The sequence below is a fragment of the Pectinophora gossypiella genome, chromosome 13 (assembly GCF_024362695.1).
Source record: "Pectinophora gossypiella chromosome 13, ilPecGoss1.1, whole genome shotgun sequence".
Classification (NCBI taxonomy): Eukaryota; Metazoa; Arthropoda; class Insecta; order Lepidoptera; family Gelechiidae; genus Pectinophora; species Pectinophora gossypiella.
Window position 1 is genome coordinate 14,183,374 of NC_065416.1, and position 18,687 is coordinate 14,202,060.

General features: G+C 40.6%; 2 protein-coding genes across 3 annotated transcripts in view; one reads left to right on the forward strand and one right to left on the reverse strand.

The window, feature by feature from the left end:
- LOC126372201 (kinesin-like protein KIF12) overlaps window positions 1-14,801 on the forward strand; it is a 31,012-nt gene extending 16,211 nt beyond the window's left edge. The window contains exons 5-14 of the mRNA XM_050017869.1: window positions 2,684-2,837; window positions 3,342-3,473; window positions 7,008-7,148; window positions 7,717-7,858; window positions 8,660-8,896; window positions 9,374-9,489; window positions 9,697-9,801; window positions 10,271-10,385; window positions 11,258-11,477; window positions 13,853-14,801. Of these exons, the coding sequence (XP_049873826.1) occupies window positions 2,684-2,837; window positions 3,342-3,473; window positions 7,008-7,148; window positions 7,717-7,858; window positions 8,660-8,896; window positions 9,374-9,489; window positions 9,697-9,801; window positions 10,271-10,385; window positions 11,258-11,477; window positions 13,853-13,979 (1,489 nt within the window). The 3' untranslated portion in view covers window positions 13,980-14,801. The remainder of the gene's footprint in view (window positions 1-2,683; window positions 2,838-3,341; window positions 3,474-7,007; window positions 7,149-7,716; window positions 7,859-8,659; window positions 8,897-9,373; window positions 9,490-9,696; window positions 9,802-10,270; window positions 10,386-11,257; window positions 11,478-13,852) is intronic.
- On the reverse strand, window positions 519-18,446 carry LOC126372199 (PHD finger-like domain-containing protein 5A). Of its 2 annotated transcripts, XR_007567123.1 has the most exons (4): window positions 18,296-18,446; window positions 18,023-18,213; window positions 16,618-17,649; window positions 519-773 (listed from the first exon to the last, which is right to left on the reverse strand). XR_007567123.1 is itself a non-coding variant. In XM_050017866.1 (3 exons), exons 1-3 carry the CDS (start codon window positions 18,345-18,347, stop codon window positions 17,560-17,562), a joined length of 333 nt encoding a protein of 110 aa, XP_049873823.1. In that variant the 5' UTR covers window positions 18,348-18,446; the 3' UTR covers window positions 15,872-17,559. The 2 variants fall into 2 exon arrangements, 1 of the variants encoding a protein (XP_049873823.1); XM_050017866.1 differs by lacking the exon at window positions 519-773 and having other exon boundaries at window positions 15,872-17,649.
- Between the last annotated feature and the right edge of the window lie 241 nt (window positions 18,447-18,687).

An 18,687-nucleotide genomic window follows, 5' to 3' on the forward strand; every position in this document is an offset into this window, starting at 1 on the left:
AGGCTTTGCACCATATCGAGACATTCAACCAATAGCCGTTTGACGTCCATCTACGTAGATAGCATTCGCATCGTTTATTGGTCGAAGTGCTCAATACCTGTAATTCGCGTCGCGCGCGGCGCGGTTGACCCGGCAGGTATGCTCAAAACTCACAGCTAGCATTTCAATGTTAGCCCAACTGACGTCATCCCACCCCACGTAAAATACCCTTACGTAACTTACTCTGCAAGGAAATTTTGTAAAAGATTTACGTACTTACTTACAGTTTTAATGATTTTTTTATACCTATGTGACAAATAATAGGAATTAAATAAATTAGTCAGTAATTCATTAATTTTCAATAATAAAATTTACGTCCTTGGAATGTTGGGGATACCAATTTAATGGTAACACTTACGTCATCAAGGGCTAGCAATGGCGGCTTGTCATTAAATTGATGTGCCTATCATTAGAGCGGTGATGATTTTTTTACAAGTTGAAAAATGAGTTTCCAAGTTATTAAAATAAAAGATAATGGCCCCGATTCCTGCAGACATCTCTTAATTTTACTTTAAGTTATACCTGTCATTTTCTTATCCGCCGAAAAGGAAAGGGACGGATGATTGACAGCTCTTAATTTTAGGAAGAATGAGTAAATAAATGAATAACCCGGGCGAATTTTTAGACGGTTGTTTTAGATTTGTGTTTAAAATTGACGTGTGTTCCATAAATTTTATGCTTGTCGATTACCCGTCCCTTTCCTTTTCGGCGGATAAGAAAATGACAGATATAACCTAAAATAAAATTAGATGGTATTTACAGGAATTAGCACCAATGTTTAGTTATGATAATAGACATATCAATTGTCGTCAACTGTCATTATTTTCGTAGAATAATTATTTCAAATTTAGAAAGTAGAAGTTGTCCTAAAATCAATAAACCATATACCATGCCTATTGAACGATTTCTTTTTCACTTATTTACGAATTCAAAACGAATACTTAAACTTACCTACACGTGCAAGCTTTGATAAGCCCATAAATTCACAAGGGGATGTGGCCCACATGTGGTGCACTCACGTATCAATTATAACTTCATAATTGAAAATGTGTCTCACATGTGGGTCACACACAGTGAAAGTGTTAATAACGAAAGTTGGTACGAAGTTTGACCATACGTATTATCCTCGTAACGCCGAAGCATAATTACGATTTCGAAGTAATAAACGACGGTGGTACCTTGAAAAGGACCAAATTTTTGTAGTCGTAAAGGCCGAGCACTTCAAGTACAAATTTTAAAGTGTTAGAGTTATCCGATCGGGTTCAAATTAAGTGGAGACCTATGTAAGGATGAATAGAAGACATTTTTGAAAAAATTACGTTTTTTTTTTAGTTCTTCCAGAAGGACTCCCGGTTTAAGTCACTACTTTTAGTAAAATTTGAAAAATATTATTATTATAAAGGGTTATGTATTTTTTCATTAACATACATACCTATTTGTACGTCATAAATATGTGTATATACTTACATATTTAAATATAAAATAAGTAACGAGTTTTAGTTTTTATGATGTAGTTTGTGATTAGTCCCTCTGGAAGTACATTAGGTTTATATTATTAGGAAAAAAAATAATTCATGGTGTCAGTTTAGATCATCATTAGAAGGAAAAAGGAAATAAAATGAAGACGGTAGTTTTTTTAATCATAAGATCACGTAAGCAAGTCAGTCTATATCGGTATGATTTAATCACATATAACAATTTAAAAAACTTTTTGAAAAATATCCGGACATGGCACCTAAAGTCCCTTGCAAAGGACTAAAAAAGTTTGCTTTCATATTGCTAACGATATCGATACGAAATTGATAAAATAACTATGTCATGTTGTTGATTATTATCTTACCTGCGATTTCTGAAAATAATGTGTATGAAAAACTACGAAATTCGATTATTAACTTGATTTTTTTTTTGCCTCGTCGCCGTGTGCGCGCCATCTTTACCAATAAAATGACAAATTACGACAAGTGATACATATTTCTTTTTTATTAAAGCCACCTATTCACGAAATTGAATGAACTAGTTCATAGACAAAATACTTTTTTTCTCAATCGGCGCAAAGGTTTGAATTAAATTGACAGGCAAAGTTTTGGTACTTTTAAAAGTACCTTCGTTGATTATTAGAACAAACTATTTCAAAACCTTCGGCCTTTATGACTACAATTATTTGGTCCTTCTCAGAGGACCCCAGGGCTTACGAGGTTAAATTGATAGTTACCTAAGTCAAGAAGCGGATTCGAGATTAGCTTTTATTTTAGGTCACCAGGTCGCAGACAACCTATCTCCGTAGAGAATTAAGTCGTTAAATTGCAGTGGCCACCATGGCTTCCCCCCCCCCCCCGCCACCATGGCTTCCCCCCCCCATATGCCTATGACCTCAGTACTTCTATTCAAATTCAAAAGAAATGTACCTACCTACCTGTCGTTAAATATTTTTTCATAAAAAAAAACACGGATCATAAAAACTAGGGAGATATGCCCTTAGCCCTAAATTAAACGAGTCCGCCTGTTAACTTTAACTAACTTTTTTATGTTTTGTTAACTGTTTTGTGCATATTTCAGTCCCACCGACTATGCTCGAGCAGTATTTATTTGTAATAAGAACTCTGCGGTTGACACCGTTGCAAACTCAAACTGTATTTTCCTTCAGAGTACGACCCCTAAACGACAAGGAGCGCTCGACCGGCGAGCGTGAAATGCTGGAGTTCCCCGGCAAAGGACAGGTGGTCGTTCACGGCTCTACGCCGGGACAGAAGCCCAAGGTCTTCTCGTATAATGTCGTCTTCGAACCAGCAGCCACGCAGGTATGTTAATACATAGAAGGAAGATCGGAAGGAGGATTGTAAGATCTTATGTTACCATGTTTTTATGAAAATAAATAATTTATGATTTTTATGAAATTGCAACGAATAGAACCATAATTAGATAAGCTCACAACTATATCCCAATTGGGGTAGTCAGGGGTACATAGGGTTTGGGTCCGGGTTCGAATCCCGGTGGGGACATATCACAAAAATCACTTTGTGATCCCTAGTTTGGTTAGAACATTACAGGTTGATCACCTGATTGTCCAAAAGTAAGATGATCCGTGCTTCGGAAGGCACGTTAAGCCATCGGTCCCGGTTCTACTTACTGATGTAGGTACGTTACATGAGCCATGTCAGGGGCCTTTGGCGGCTCAATAATAACCCTGGCACCAGGGTTGATGAGGTTGGTAATTCACCTCACAACCCACACGATAAGAAGAAGAAGAAGTACATTCATCCCTCATTAGCTTATGAGCTTATGTTATGTTATTTTCTCATCAGGAAGACGTCTTAGAGTATTCGGGAGTGAAGCGTCTCTTGGAGATGGCAGTGGAAGGATTCTCGTGCACAGCCTTCTGCTACGGACAAACGGGCAGCGGGAAGACACACACGCTCACCGGACCTCCGGGACTTGTGAGTACTCCCACCTATTTGCTTACATCCAGAGTCGTCACATTGCTGGCGTCACGCTCGTCACGTGACGAGACGGCAAACGCCCGCAGTGTGACATCTGCTACTTTATAGTACATTACAAGTAGTACATATAATTTTGCCTTTAGGCCTTTGTCGACTCAATAGTAACCCTTAGTAGGTTGGTCATTTATAATAATATGCAGGGTGTTAGTGACATCGTAACGAATACTGAGGGGGATGATTCAGACCATGATTCCGAGTTAATATCAAGATCATCAAGTAGAATTTTACATCGCAAAATTCATGAATTTTTGTGTTTTTTTAAGTTATTTCCAATTCTATATCTTTATGGAACTATCGTAACTTCTTCTTCTATCGTGTGGGTTGTAAGGTGAATTAGCAACCCCATCAACCCTAGTGCCAGGGTTATTACTGAGCCGCCATAGGCTCCTGACATGACTCATGTAACGACTACGTACTTACATCAGTAAGTAGTAACCGGGGCCAACGGCTTAACGTGCCCTCCGAAGCACGGCTCATCTTACTTTTGGACAATCAGGTGATCAGCCTGTAATGTTCTAACCAAACTAAGGATCACAAAGTGATTTTTGAGATATGTCCCCACCGGGATTCGAACCCGGGACCTCCGAATCGTGAGCCGGGCAATGCTCAACAACTGGTCCACGGAGGCCTTATCAAATAAAACAAAATAAACTGATAGAAAAATTCTGATATCGATCTACACACATCGCATGAAATTAGCTTGACAAAGCTAAACAAACATAGGCGCGATGTGATGTCTATAATAACAATAGCGAGTTACGTGGCTATGGAATTAGCGGATATTAGAACCATTACTTCTATTTTCTTTAAAGGCACATCAACATTACAAGCTTTTTTTTACCTTTGATGGGTTTGCAGGACGTAATATAAGATCCCGACGACCCGATTACTCTAGCCATAGAGGCAGCCAATCAGCTCGCGACACCAAACACTTCAGGACCCCGATACCGACCCCGCCGACGTGGTCGACGATTTCTCTCAAGCGCTGACGCTTACCGCTATCGACCCACTAGGGTCGATTAATTCTTTCAAATATTTTTCCTCTCAGACGACGCCCTGAGCCGAGGTTCGCGACCAACTGGGGACTCTCAGGCCTGTTGTCTTAAACGTTGTCCGGGTGAGAGCCTTCAGCGCTCCCCATTTGTCCGACCAAGTAGTTAATGCCATCTGCGACAAATCTACAATAAGTCACGTCAAAAAAAAAGGTGGGTTTGCTTTTGGCCCCAGACTTGCCCGAAGGCATTGACGAGGCCTAAGATGGAGCGAGCTCGCCCAGAAGGTGCCTGTTCACTCTGGCCTTGAATATACGCTATACGCTATTTCATTATGCACAAGCTAAGTATTTAAACTGGATAAATTTAGAGCACAAATAGTATAATTATTCTTTCCGCGGCAGCAAATTGTACCTCAAATGACAGCAGTAGATACCTACTTCCGACCGGCTGGTCAGCGATCGATGCCGCCCGATACAATGCAGTATACAGAAAATATATACGTGGGTTCTTATTATTACCACGAGTTTACGTACAGTCATGAGCAATATAATGTACCCACTTTAGGACTCTGTCGCACTAACATATTTGACATTTAGTGAGACAAATTGAACTGTAATTTGTCAAAAAAGTTAATGTGACATGGTACCAAAGTGTATATACATTAATGCTCGTGACCGTACATACTTTGCCTTTCTACACTACGTTCGTTATCGGGTTGGTTTTCCCTTAGGGTTGGAATTGGAAGGTCAGATTGACAGTGGATTCTATATAATGATTCGAAACTATCAATAATATTAGGTTAAAGGATTTTTTAATTTCTGGAATAAATATCTAGTGTTTTGCATCGCAAAAAACACCAAATAAAGTCATGAATTTGCGACGGAAAATTCCACTACATACTTATTAACTCAGAATCATGATGTGACTCATCCCCCTCAGTATTCGTTACGGTGTCACTAACACCCTACCTATCTATCACTTTTGACATTACGTAGTACGTAGACGTAGATAGCAGTTACTGCGTTTGTGTAAACACTTTTGTGATGAAAATTCTTGATATCAACTCAGAATAATGAGCTGAATCATCCCCCTCAGTATTCGTTACGATGTCACTAACACCCAGTACAAGTACATACAGGTAGCCATACGAGTACGTATGGGTGTTAGTGACACCGTAACGAAAACTTAAGGGAATGATGCAGACCATGATTCTGAGTTGGAAGTGGAATTTTCAGTCAGAAAATTCATAAAAAAATTACAGTCCATAATTGGGCTACGGCTCTTGTTTTCAACTCATTATCATGGCCTGAATCATCCCTCAAAGCTTTCGTTACGATGTCACTAACTCCCTGTATAGAGCGTTTCTTTATTGTATTGTATTGTAAATGTTTGTTACCACGTGTAGAAGCACTTAAAAAAATCGAAGCCATTACTATAATACATTACAATTATCAGCATATAATGTAAGGGTGGCGGACTAACAACAAATGTCCACGAAACGCCTTATGTCACGCGATTTGTGCATTTTTTCATAAGATAGCCTGTCATTTATCAACAGACTACATTTAATAGAAAATATTTTGAAACCATCAACGTCGACTAGATAAATGTTCCATGTGGTCAAGGACGAGAAGAAAATCTTAAAAAGAAAGAATAAAATATTTGTTACCAGCTTATTGCCCGCGACTTCGTTCGCTTGAAATTCTACTTTAAAACTAATATGAAAGAGTCATAGAAACTTTGCTACCCCATTTACCCTCTTGGGTTAGTTGGTAGAGCTTGCCTCTCACTTTGAGGTCGCAGGTTCGAATCCAGCATATGCCTAAACCAATGATTGTCGAATTTGTTTTCGAATTCATGTTTGGATTATAAACGATTATCACGTGCTCAGCGGTGAAGGAAAACATCGCGAGGTAACCCACATTCAGAGGTATGTGACCTAACCTGTTTTGGGCTGGTTTTCCCATCGCGGGTTGGAAGGTCAGACAGGCAATCGCTTCTGTAAAAAACCGGACGTACCAAATCTTCAGGTTAGGTAAGCGGACCCTGTGAAAAACGGGATAATGCTAGGGGGATGATGATGCAATTTCTCATTTACGCATGTAAAAGTAACTGCGCCATATCAACAAATATCAAATAGCGATATTGCTTTTTAGGGTTGTATTAATAAACCAATCTCAGCTTCGAGACTGCCCTCAAGATCATGTCAATGTGACAGTTCTTATATAAAAACAAGGACTTGAGCATCATCTTGAGGGCAGTCTCAGTTGAGATTAGTTTATTAATACTACCCTTAGATGAATTGCCTTTGGCCTTTTTAATCCCCCAAGTAAGGTATCCCTTCAGGTTAGATAAGCGAACCATGTGAAAAACGGGATAATCTGCATTAACACGTCAGAAATAAGAAAAGAAATCTACAATGTTTGTAGACGCAAAAAAATAGAGTAAAAAAGTTCTGTATTATTCTCACTTCCAGGTGGAAAACGGCACGAGTCCGTATGCGCCGGAGCACGGGCTGGTGGTACGCTCGTTTGTGTACCTGTTCCAGCTAATCAACGAGCGACCTGACTGCCACTTCATACTGAAAGCGTCTTTCTTAGAAATTTACAATGAAAAGGTAAGAATAATATCACGTTCCACGAAACCAAAAACGTCTACGTCTTCCAAAACGAATTTGTAATAACCAATTTGAATTTCAAAATCTAAATTTGGAACACCGTGTTTCCATTTTAAAACACACTTAAGAACACATTATTTTTTACTTTTATTCTTTTGTTTCCAATAGTTCCTATAATAAATAAAAAATAATAGAAAAAAAAATATTAGTTCCTATTTCAAACTTTTGAAATCACTTCTATTTTGTTATTAATTCTGCCAACATGTGATCGGTTCTTCGTAGCAATTCATTTGCAATAGTAATTCATTTGCGCATATTTAAGTGAGTGCTCAATTTTAACAAATTGCAATGTCAGAGGCCTTTGGCGGCTCAATCATAACCCTGATACCAGGGTTGATGAGGCTGGTATTCCACCTCACAACCCACACGATAAGAAGAAGACAAATTACACAATAGAAATATTGCTTTCTCAGATGTATTGCTTCAATGTAGCCTTTCGAGACCCCCAGAAGCTAATTTTGAGATGATTTCAAAAGCTTTAAATAGGTCCTGGTAATATTGTTTCCAGGTGATAGATCTGCTGAACCCGGGCAGCGCTCGCAAGCCACTGCAGGTGCGGTGGTCCAAGGAGAGCAGAGGGTTCTATGTGGAGAACCTGTTCACTGTGGATTGTGAGGAGCTGGATGACTTGTTCGCTGTCTTGGAGGAAGGTAAATGCTAAATAAGACTGATAAACATCAGTACGGCAAGGTCAATGTTGGTACTGCGGCGAATCCAACTAGTTGGCCAGCTAGTTCCACCGTCATGCAACAGATGGCGCCACCATTCAATAATGCAGTCCTGAAACGCGATATTGAAGTTTACACAGCGAGACGCATACATACAACGTCCAACATGAGTTAAGTGGATCGTCGATCCCTAGTCACACTACCAACTTGTGGCTAGCAACTTGTGCTCTGTTCGGTACCCCGATCACATCCCTCGCCGCCGAAGTACTAACCTCCACGCATCAGTGTGGTCGTCTTTTTCCCTCTTTCAGCGCTTACCGCTAATGGTCTTTTACGAGCTGGTGGGGAGTCATTATTTTTGGCAAAGGCGCTTTATGAACCTCAATATATTTTACAAACTATTTCAATCATGTCTCCTCCTAAAGTTTGTGCTGATGTAGGTCCGTTGCGTTCCGGACATTTTCCGGTCAAGTAGTTAATGCCATCTGCGGCAAATCTACAATAAGTCACGTCAAAAAAAAAGTTCTTAAGACAACATGAGTATATATTATGCTGTACCTATGTGCGAAAGAAAATAGGTAAACAACACTTCATTCAATTTACCATTATTTATTTCTGCGTCATTCGCCAGGTTTGATTCTCGGAAACGAAGTTCTGAATTGAATCAGTTGTTTCATGGTCAATTAACCTGAAGCTCCTGAAGCAATTAAGCGATGCTCCAGCATCGTAGTGTCGATAGGGGGTAACAGTGGGAGGTATAAAGCTGTTCATATTTTTTCACAGGCATGCGTAATCGCGCGGTGGGCGCGCACGCGATGAACGCGCACTCGTCTCGCTCGCACACAGTACTTTGCGTGCGCGTGCGCCGGGATCTGCGCACCACCGGTGACGTCACGTGCTCCACGCACGGCAAGATCAACTTCGTCGATCTAGCCGGCAGCGAGATGACAAAGCGCACCAACAGCACCGGGAAGACGCTAGAGGAAGCTAATAATATTAATAGGAGTTTAATGGTTTTAGGTGAGACATTTTACTGACAAATCTTCAGGTTAGGCACACCTCAGACACTTCATACAAAAGCCCTGCTTTTACTCAGACACTACACATTGACGTTATCGTACACGCGCATCTGTGTGCCTGAGGCCCATACGATTGAAGACTAAAGTAAGACCGAGGGGGGTGAAGTAAACTTATATCTCTTTGTTAAATAGGTAATATTCGTAATAACTAGTAAATTGTCGTAATACTTACCTAGTAAAAAACATAATAAATGATCACGTGCTCAGCGGTGAGGGAACCCACATTCACGAGAAATGCACTTTCGGAGGTATGTGACCTAACCTGTATTGGGCTGGTTTTCCCTTCGCGGGTTGGAAGGTCAGACAGGCAGTCGTTTCTGTACAAAACCGGACCTGTCAAATCTTCAGGTTAGGTAAGTGGACCCTGTGAAAAACGGGATAATGATAAGGAGATGATGAAGCCCTCTTTAACCCACAGGTTACTGCATAGCTCAACTAAGTGACGGTAGAAAAAAAGGCCATATACCATACCGGGACAGCAAGCTGACGAAGCTGTTAGCAGACAGCCTTGCTGGCAACGGTGTTACTCTTATGGTGAGTACCTTTAAACACTTCATTTATCTTCTAACGGCCTCCGTTGTCCAGTGGTTGAGCGATCCGGAGGTCCTAGGTTCGAATCCCGGTGGGGACAAAAATCAATTTGTCATCCCTAGTTTGGTTAGGACATTATAGGCTGATCACCTGATTGTCTGGTTGACTAGTTGGAAACTAGCGTATTATGATGTGTTCGTTCTGCTTCAGATCGCCTGCATTGCTCCAACGAGGTCTAATATGAGCGAAACGATAAACACCCTTCGGTACGCAGCCAGAGCAAAGAAGATCAAGTCGAAACCAATAGTTAAAATGGTATGTTTCTCTCTTTTCTCGTGTGGCAAAGTAGTTAATGCCATTTGCGGCGAATCTACAATAAGTCACGTCAAAAAAGCAGCTACAAGTGATATTTAAGTTATAGGTATTCAAACTCAATTGGTAACATAGTTACACTTTGAATCGTCAATTTTTACATAAATAGGTATATTTTTGTTGAACATCCCATCCGCTTAAAACTACTGCAGCTTCTTACAACCTGTGTAGCCGCGGAAAAAGACATGAACAGCCCATACACGTCCCGCTGCTTGGCAAAGGCCTACCCTCAATCAACCGGAAGGGGTATGGAGCATACTCCACCACGCTGCTCCACTGTGGGTTGGTGGAGGTGTTTATGCTAGTAGCCCGGGACCAACGACTTAAAGAGCCGCGGAAAAGCTGCAAAAAAAAACTTAGAAATTCTAAAAAAAAGGTACTTAGACAAGTTCTAATTCCATATTCCCTGCAGGACGCAAGAGATGCCTTAATCCTGAGCTTGAAAAGAGAAGTGGAAGCGTTGCAGGCTGAGAACCAGCATCTGCGGACCGCTTTACACATGCAGACGGACTACAACATGGACTCTTGTAAGCACCAGCCTTTCATCATCACTAATTTAAGAGCCACGCTGTTGTCGGTGTAGCATTCTCCATTCTTGTCTATCAAAGACCAATTTCTTCACCTTATAAGACACGACGTTCGCCTTCTCTTTAATCTGTTCCATATAAGCTCTATGGTCTTTCCCTTCCTCTCTTTCCTTGTTTGGGCATTATGGGCAGTAGCGGCCCTAGGTCGGTGCGAGGTGTGCCAACGCGCCTGGCGCGAAATAGGGAGAGTGCCAAAATCAGCCAAGACTGATTCACCCTGGCCGCAAGCTAAGGGCCTGTCCACATCACCACGGCACGACGTCGTCGCCGTGGAACGGTGCGGTGCCGTGGCGCGGCACGTTGCCGTAACGTGGGAATTTACGTTGCCGTACCGTAAAAATGTACCTCACGACACCGCAAAGTTACACACACAACAGAAGCAGAATACGTTTTGTGCGGTCCATATCTACAACGAGACTGTTATTTATTTGGTGAAGAATGTACCGAAAGTTTACAAGGCACTGCAACGTGTAACTTTGCGGTGTCGTGAGGTACATTTTTACGGTACGGCAACGTAAATTCCCACGTTACGGCAACGTGCCGCGCCACGGCACCGCACCGTTCCACGGCGACGACGTCGTGCCGTGGTGATGTGGACAGGCCCTAACGTCATCGGTTAAATTGCACATACAGGGCGGCCGTAAACAACATTTTTAAAAGATTTAATAAATAGGGCAATTTCGGTGGCTGTAAACTGATCGAAAAATTTTCTATTTTAGGGGCCACTTTAAGGTCTCGCTCCACCTAAATATTTTACTAGGGCCGCTCATTTCCGGTACTAATCTCCTTACATTTTTCCCTTACCTCGACAGATCAACGCAAGCACACCCCAACACAAATCGAGCCCAACAAGTTACTGCAACTGCCTCAGTCAGAATTGGTGGAGTTGGTACAACTTCACATGGAAGAGAATTCAGCTCTAAGACAAGAGAATAGCGAGCTGTTTGGAGTGAGGGACCAGCTGTTGAGAGACCAGGAGTTGCTTAGCAGGGAGAATGAGAGGTTGCTGAAGAAACTCGAGGATGTTAACTCGTGAGTATTGTCGATTGGTCTAAGTCTGATTGGTGTTTTGCTTGTAGTCTTTTGGGTCTAGTGGATGAACAATTGCTCCATGTCTTTGAATAAAGGGCATCCCTAATTTTCTTCTTTTCTCGTGTGGGTTGCGACATCAATGAGCGACTCCATAGCGACTCCATTAGCATTGGAGTCAGGGTTGCTATTGAGCCGTCATAGGTCCCTGACATACAGGTGTTAGTGACATCGTAACGAAAACTTTGAAGGCTGATTCGTAACATAATTTTGAGTTGATATCAAGTGGAATTTTCCGTCGCAAAAGTATGGAACTGAAAATAATTAAAGTAAATTTTTAATTAAATTTCCGATAGGCAATTCCACTTGATATTAACTCATAATCATGGTCCGAATCATCCCCCTCAGTATAAGTACGTTACGGTATCACTAACACCCATACGTACGGTCACGAGCATTGATATGTACGTATACACTTTGGTACCATGTCACACTAACTTTTTTGACAAATTGAACTGTAAGTCTCACTAAATGTCAAATATGTTAGTGCGACAGAGTCCTAAAGTGAGTACATTATATTGCTCATGCATGACTGTACGGGGTGTAAGTGACATCATAGTATAACGAATAATACTTACTGAGAGGATGATTCAGTTCAAAGTGGAATTTTCCATCGAAAATGTATAGAATTGAAAATAATAAAAAACAAACAAACAACAAACAAACTAAAAAGAAATCATCAAAAACGAAAATAATTTATAAAAACACTAACATTTTCATGAAATTTCCGCTCAGAATCATGGTCTGAATCATCCCTCTCGATATTCGTTACGATGTCACTAGCCTGTATTGCACGGTCCTGGAATTATATAGTTAGAACTGGAAATTGAAATTTGAATACGCGGCCCTATTTAGCGGACTACTTAGCGGATTAACAGAGATATGATGATGGAATTTGAATCTTCTGCAAAACTAAAGTCACAACAGCTACATATTTTTTTTAAGTAAGTAAGGTGTTAATGTTATTTATTTTGTAGATTATTATTGTAGGTTTTTGTTGTTTGTGATGTTTTTGAAGTTTGTATTATTAAGTACTTACTTAAGTAAGATAACACCACCGACTTAGGAGAGTGATGTTTTTCATTATCTAAATAAATAAATAACGGCCTCCATGGTCCAGTGGTTGAGCGTTGTGCCCACGATCCGGAGGTCCCGGGTTCGAATCCCGGTGGGGACAAATCGCAAAAATCACTTTGTGACCTTTAGTTTGGTTGTCACATTACAGGCTGATCACCTAATTGTCCAAAAGTAAGATGATCCGTGCTTCGGAAGGCACGTTAAGCCGTTGGTCCCGGTTACTATTTACTGATGTAAGTACCTAAGTAGTCGTTACATGAGTCATGTCAGGGGCCTATGGCGGATCAGTAATAACCCTGACACCAGGGTTGATAAGGTTGGGGTAATCCGCCTCACAACCCACACGATAGAAGAATAAATAAGTCAGAATCCAAAGGAAGCAAAAAAAAAATGCGTGGAAGGAAGTTTTTATGTCGTCATAACATCAGCAATGAGATCGTAAGTTACTAATGCTGTTGATGTTCATAGGAAAGTGTTTGGACTCAGCTGACATCAGGCTAAGCCCGCCCAAAAGCCCAAGCCGAGGTCAGTGCGACGGTGAAGACCCCTGCCGGGTCTGCATGACAACCGCGTCGCGCGCGGCGCGAATTATATTGAGCACTTCGACCAATAAACGATACAAATGCTATCTACGTAGATGGACGTCAAACGGCTATTGGTCAAAGGCCTCGATATAATTCGCGTCGCGCGCGGCGCGATTACCGTGCAGAGCCTACTGCTGCATGTGCACTGTTTTAAACACCTTATAAACTTGTATAATAAAACAGAAATTCGCATGCAATTTAAAAAAATAAAATTGTAAAACTACCTACACTTCCACGTGTGCCTCCGCTGATAGAGATAGGGCTTCTAGTGACATAATTATTTTATAGTTTTGGAACAGAGTGCCGTGAGGGCTCCCAGCGCTCCCCATTTGTCCATGATGATGGTTAAAGGTGTTGGGACCCTCGCCATATCATTTTCCGCGACAATAGATGGCATAAGTGTAGCCACACCATTTGGTGATATAAATAATTATAATAATTGTAATGTAACCTGATGGTAAGCAACGACGCGGTCAAGATATCAGTCCTCTTGAAGCAAAACTTCAAAAGCATTCGGATAGTAGTTCTTGTTTTCCTGTACCTTGATTTTCCACTTTCTTCTAGGCTCTTAAGACACAATTTTCTTTTTTCTAGAAGTGCAATATCCAATATTGTCTCCCGATTCAAGAATACTTAATTAATTTCCTGACGTTCCAGGGTTTGTGTGAGATCGCCCATCATCCCAGCACGGCCGACGTACTCCGACGCAGCGAGCGACCAGGCCAGCGAGTCCAACATTTGGACGAACCCTGCCGCCTCGTCAGCTGGAAGCAGTAGGAGTTAGGCATCTCATTTGTTTATGCTGGTTAAAATTGAGCCAACATTTGAACCAACACTCGCGTCATTTGGTGGAGACTTATAGTTGTAATAAAGTTGGACAAATTTTAGCAAATATTTGGACCAACTGTGCCTCATCCACTCCAGTTCAGGTTGGGAACGTTACACTCGAAGTTGTAGACCAGTACATTTACCTAGGACAAATCATCCAGTTAGGTAAGTCCAACTTCGAAAAAGAGATCTGTCGTCGGATCCAACTCGGATGGGCAGCGTTCGGGAAGCTGCGGAATATCTTCTCGTCCAAAATACCTCAGTGTCTTAAGACAAAAGTCTTTGACCAGTGCGTGTTGTCAGTAATGACCTACGGCACTGAGACGTGGCCGCTTACTATGGGTCTCGTGAGGAGGCTCGGTGTCGCTCAGCGGGCAATGGAGAGAGCTATGCTCGGTATTTCCCTGCTCGATCGAATCAGAAATGAGGAGATCCGCAGGAGAACTAAAGTCACCTACACAGCTTGGAGAATTGCAAAGCTGAAGTGGCAGTGGGCACGACACATAGCGAGGAGAACCGATGGCCGCTGGGGCGGAAAGGTTCTAGAATGGCGACCACGTGTCGGACGACGCTCAGTGGGTAGGCCCGCTACAAGGTGGACCGACGATCTGGTGAAGGTCGCGGGAAGCCGCTGGATGCGGGCAGCGCAGGACCGACCGTCGTGGAGATCCTTGGGGGAGGCCAGCAGTGGGCGTCGTACGGCTGATGATGATGTGCCTCATCAGCTGGAAACAGTCTCATTTGTTTAAGCTCTAGAGTAAACCCAGAGGGGGTGAGGTCGGCGCCCGATATGAATTGGTGCGGGGTGAGGGGGGGAGACTTACCGTTCTATACATACATAAACTGCCTATATACGTCCCACAGCTGGGCACAGGCCTCCCCTCAATCAACCGGAGGGGGTATGGAGCATACTCCACCACGCTGCTCCACTGCGGGTTGGTGGAGGTGTTTTTACGGCTAATAGCCGGGACCAACGGTTTAACGTGCCCTCCGAAGCACGGAATCATCTTACTTTTTCGGACAATCAGGTGATTCAAGCCTGAAAAGTCCTTACCAAACAAAGGACAGTCTCACAAAGTGATTTCGACAATGTCCCCATCGGGAATCGAACCCGGACCTCCAGATCGTGAGACTAACGCTCTAACCACTAGACCACGGAGGCTGTTACCGTTACCGTTCTATAACATAACATAAACTGCCTATATACGTCCCACTGCTGGGCACAGACCTCCCCTCAATCAACCGGAGGGGGTATGGAGCATACTCCACCACGCCGTACCGTTCTATACGTAGTATTAATCTGTAATCTACGCCCCCGGTACCGCCTCTATGTGCATTGAACTCAAGAATCGCAATTTAATAGGTTTGTTATAGATATTGATATTCTTTGTGCTCTTTAGTTTGGCTAGGACATTACAGGATGATCACCTGATCGTCCGAAAGTAAGATGATCCGTGCTTCGGAAGGCACGTTAAGCCGTTGGTCCCGGTTACTACTTACTGATGTAAGTACGTAGTCGTTACATGAGTCACGTCAGGGGCCTATGGCGGCTCAATAATAACCCTGAGACCAGGGTTGATAGGGTTAGTCATCTCACAACCCACACGATAGAACTTCTATCTATTTATTATAGATATTAAATTTTAGTGCTTAGTTTAAATTTTCGACAATAATTCAAATGTTTGACTAGCTGCACTTGTATGAAGTAGAGTTTATTTGCAGTTTTAATTAAGCTTAATATATTTGTAAATATTAATAATTATTGTAATTAGTAGTGGTTTATTTATTGTAGTTATAAAATAGGTGTATTATCGAAATTCCATAGATATAGACGCAATTAAAGAATAATGGAGTGCAATAAACTTGTTTATTAAAAAAAATGCTGTTTACTTAACACACACATAGGCACATGACGCCCGTAATACCTAACAGGGTAGGCAGAGCCACAAGTAGTCAAGTAGTACAGAAGTGGTATTATCTACATAGACAGGCAATTTACATCCAGTATCTAATATTTTCCACTATAATTACTTACTGAATGAATGTACATATCAAAACATTGATAAAAATCTTACTTTCTATGCAATTCAATGCATTATTTAAGTCTAAAATCAATATTTTAACACACATTTGCCTCAAAATAACACATCTTACATGAAACTGTCTTGAATTGTATTTTACATCATCTAGGAATCTTCTTGACAATGACAGTTATATCTATTTATAATTTTACAAATGCCTTAATGTTATAAATTAACTTAATAATGGCCACGATTCCTGCAGACACATCCTAATTATATTTAAAGTTACATCTGTCATTTTCTTATCCGCCGAAAAGCAAAGGGACGGATGATTGACAGCTGTTAATTTTAAAATGAATGAATAACCAGGATGAATCAAATACCTATCTCGTTGGTATGCAACCTGCTTGACATGTACTGTCAACTGAATTCTGTCGGGTTATTGGCCGATGATAAATTTTTAGAGGGCTGTTTTAGATTTCTGCCTGAAATTGACGAGTGTTCCATATGTTTTATGCCCGTCAAATCCCCGTCCCTTTCCTTTTCGGTGGATAAGAGAATGACAGATATAACTTCTAGTAAAATTAGGCGGTGAGTACTTGAATTAGCACCATTGTTATAAGTACTTCAGTACTTCTAAATGCTATGACTTCAAAGATATACATAAACCTGCTAGGTCCAGAGTCCATTGAAAATCACTTGTTGGCTACTACTAGCCATGCAAACTTTTTTTTTACTAGCCTTATTGTACCATTGCTGGGCAAAGGCCTTCACTCTGATCTTCCACTTCTCCCTGTCCTAAACAATCTCTCTCCAATGCATCTCAAACATGTCCAGACCCTCATAAAAAGGTTTAATTAATTTTTGTAAGAATAGTAGTGTTTTGTAGTTTCCAAGGTCAAAGATAAATTATGAAATTCTGATTACTAAATAAAGACAGATAGATCTAAAGGTGACAAAAAATGTTTTCATTTTTATATTTAACTTATTTATGAATTTCAATAAAGAAAAATGTAGAAAAGTGCGACAATTTGTCGCGTATTTCTATGATGTCACAGGTTGCTTTTTCATACAAATTCCATAGTAATTTCAAGTTTTGATGTTTAAGTAACTGATTTAACTAGTTGGAAACTACCCTATTGCAGACAGCCTTAAAATATATAACGACCGGTGGGCTTAGCACTCTATCACTAGACTCTTTCTCGCCGCGACAGAGATCATCTGTCTCTTTCTGTGCAGTACTGTGTGTATATTTTAATGTTGTAAATGTATATGTGTGTCGTAGATTTTACCTCAATAAACTTTGTTATTATTATTATTAGAGAGTGACGGGTGACGTATGTCGAGGCGAGGACGCGCTTATGGTGCTAAGCCCGCTGTACTTGTTGTGAATACTTGAGGGTGACTTATTTAGTTTGTATATAAAAAACCCTCCAATAAAAAAAAAAATAAAAAAAAAGCAGGAATGTGTATCTCTGGTCATATTCACAGTAATGAAGTACTAATTTATTGCTGCTAGTGTCTCCTGAATCCATATTTCTTCCTTTCATAGAACAGATCTGTCTTGGAACTGCCTAAGTTCACAATCTTCGGACATCCATCTCTCTGCAAAAAAAAAATATTTTTTTGTTTTCATCACTAATTTAAAACAAAACTTAGCAGCACACATGTATCCTCAAGGGAAGGAGGGGCAAAGAGGTTGGAGGATTTAATTTCATAGTAAGTAATAGTTATACATGGTTAAAAAAAACCGAACAAGTTATAGGTAGCTATAACCCTAATTTTGCTATAAGATATCAAAATGAAACCAACACTAAAACTTTGTTTTGAATTCCCCAAATTCATTGACACAATATGTTAAGTTAATAATGTAATAAAAAAAATAAAAAAATAATGACAAAGACCAGTTGAAGAATGTAAGTACTTAAGGTAAGTAATTATGTGCTATGTGAATCTTTTAAACATGTACAATACTTACATCTTTCTCCTGTATAGTGCATTCTTTGCAATAATAAGCGTCCGAGACGCCGGGCCCGCCGCAAATAACGCATCTGCCCTGGTAGGACCCATAGTTGCATTCGTCGCAGATTCGCACCAACGTGCACGGACGTACATACGAGTCACAGATCACGCACTTCCCATCACATTTCTCACAAAGACGGCCGATAGCTAAAAACATTACAAAATTATCATAAAATAAATAGATACTTCCACAAAAGATTTTAAGAGCAAACAAAACTTCCTTACTCACCAACACCCGGCTGTTTACGGCAGAAAATTAAATCTGGATGATGCTTAGCCATTTTAAATGTTAGCGTTTATAATTATAATCACCAAACATACGCTTTACTAGAAAATATCTGCAAGCAAACAAATATAACCTCAAAAAGCACCGACGCTCTTTGACGTTTAGTTTATATGCGTTCAAGATAAAATATAAAAATAAACAAAATGTATGGCATGTGAATATTTTTTCCATTTTTCAAAACAAAATTAAACCACATGGGCCTTAATTTTAGCTTTACTTCTTGACCATTTTATCGAAAATAAAGTTTGTTCTTTGTGTTCACTTATTTTTTTATATCTTTCACTATACAAAAAAATATGTTTACCTATCCTGAATGCATTTTTTTCTAAACTCGA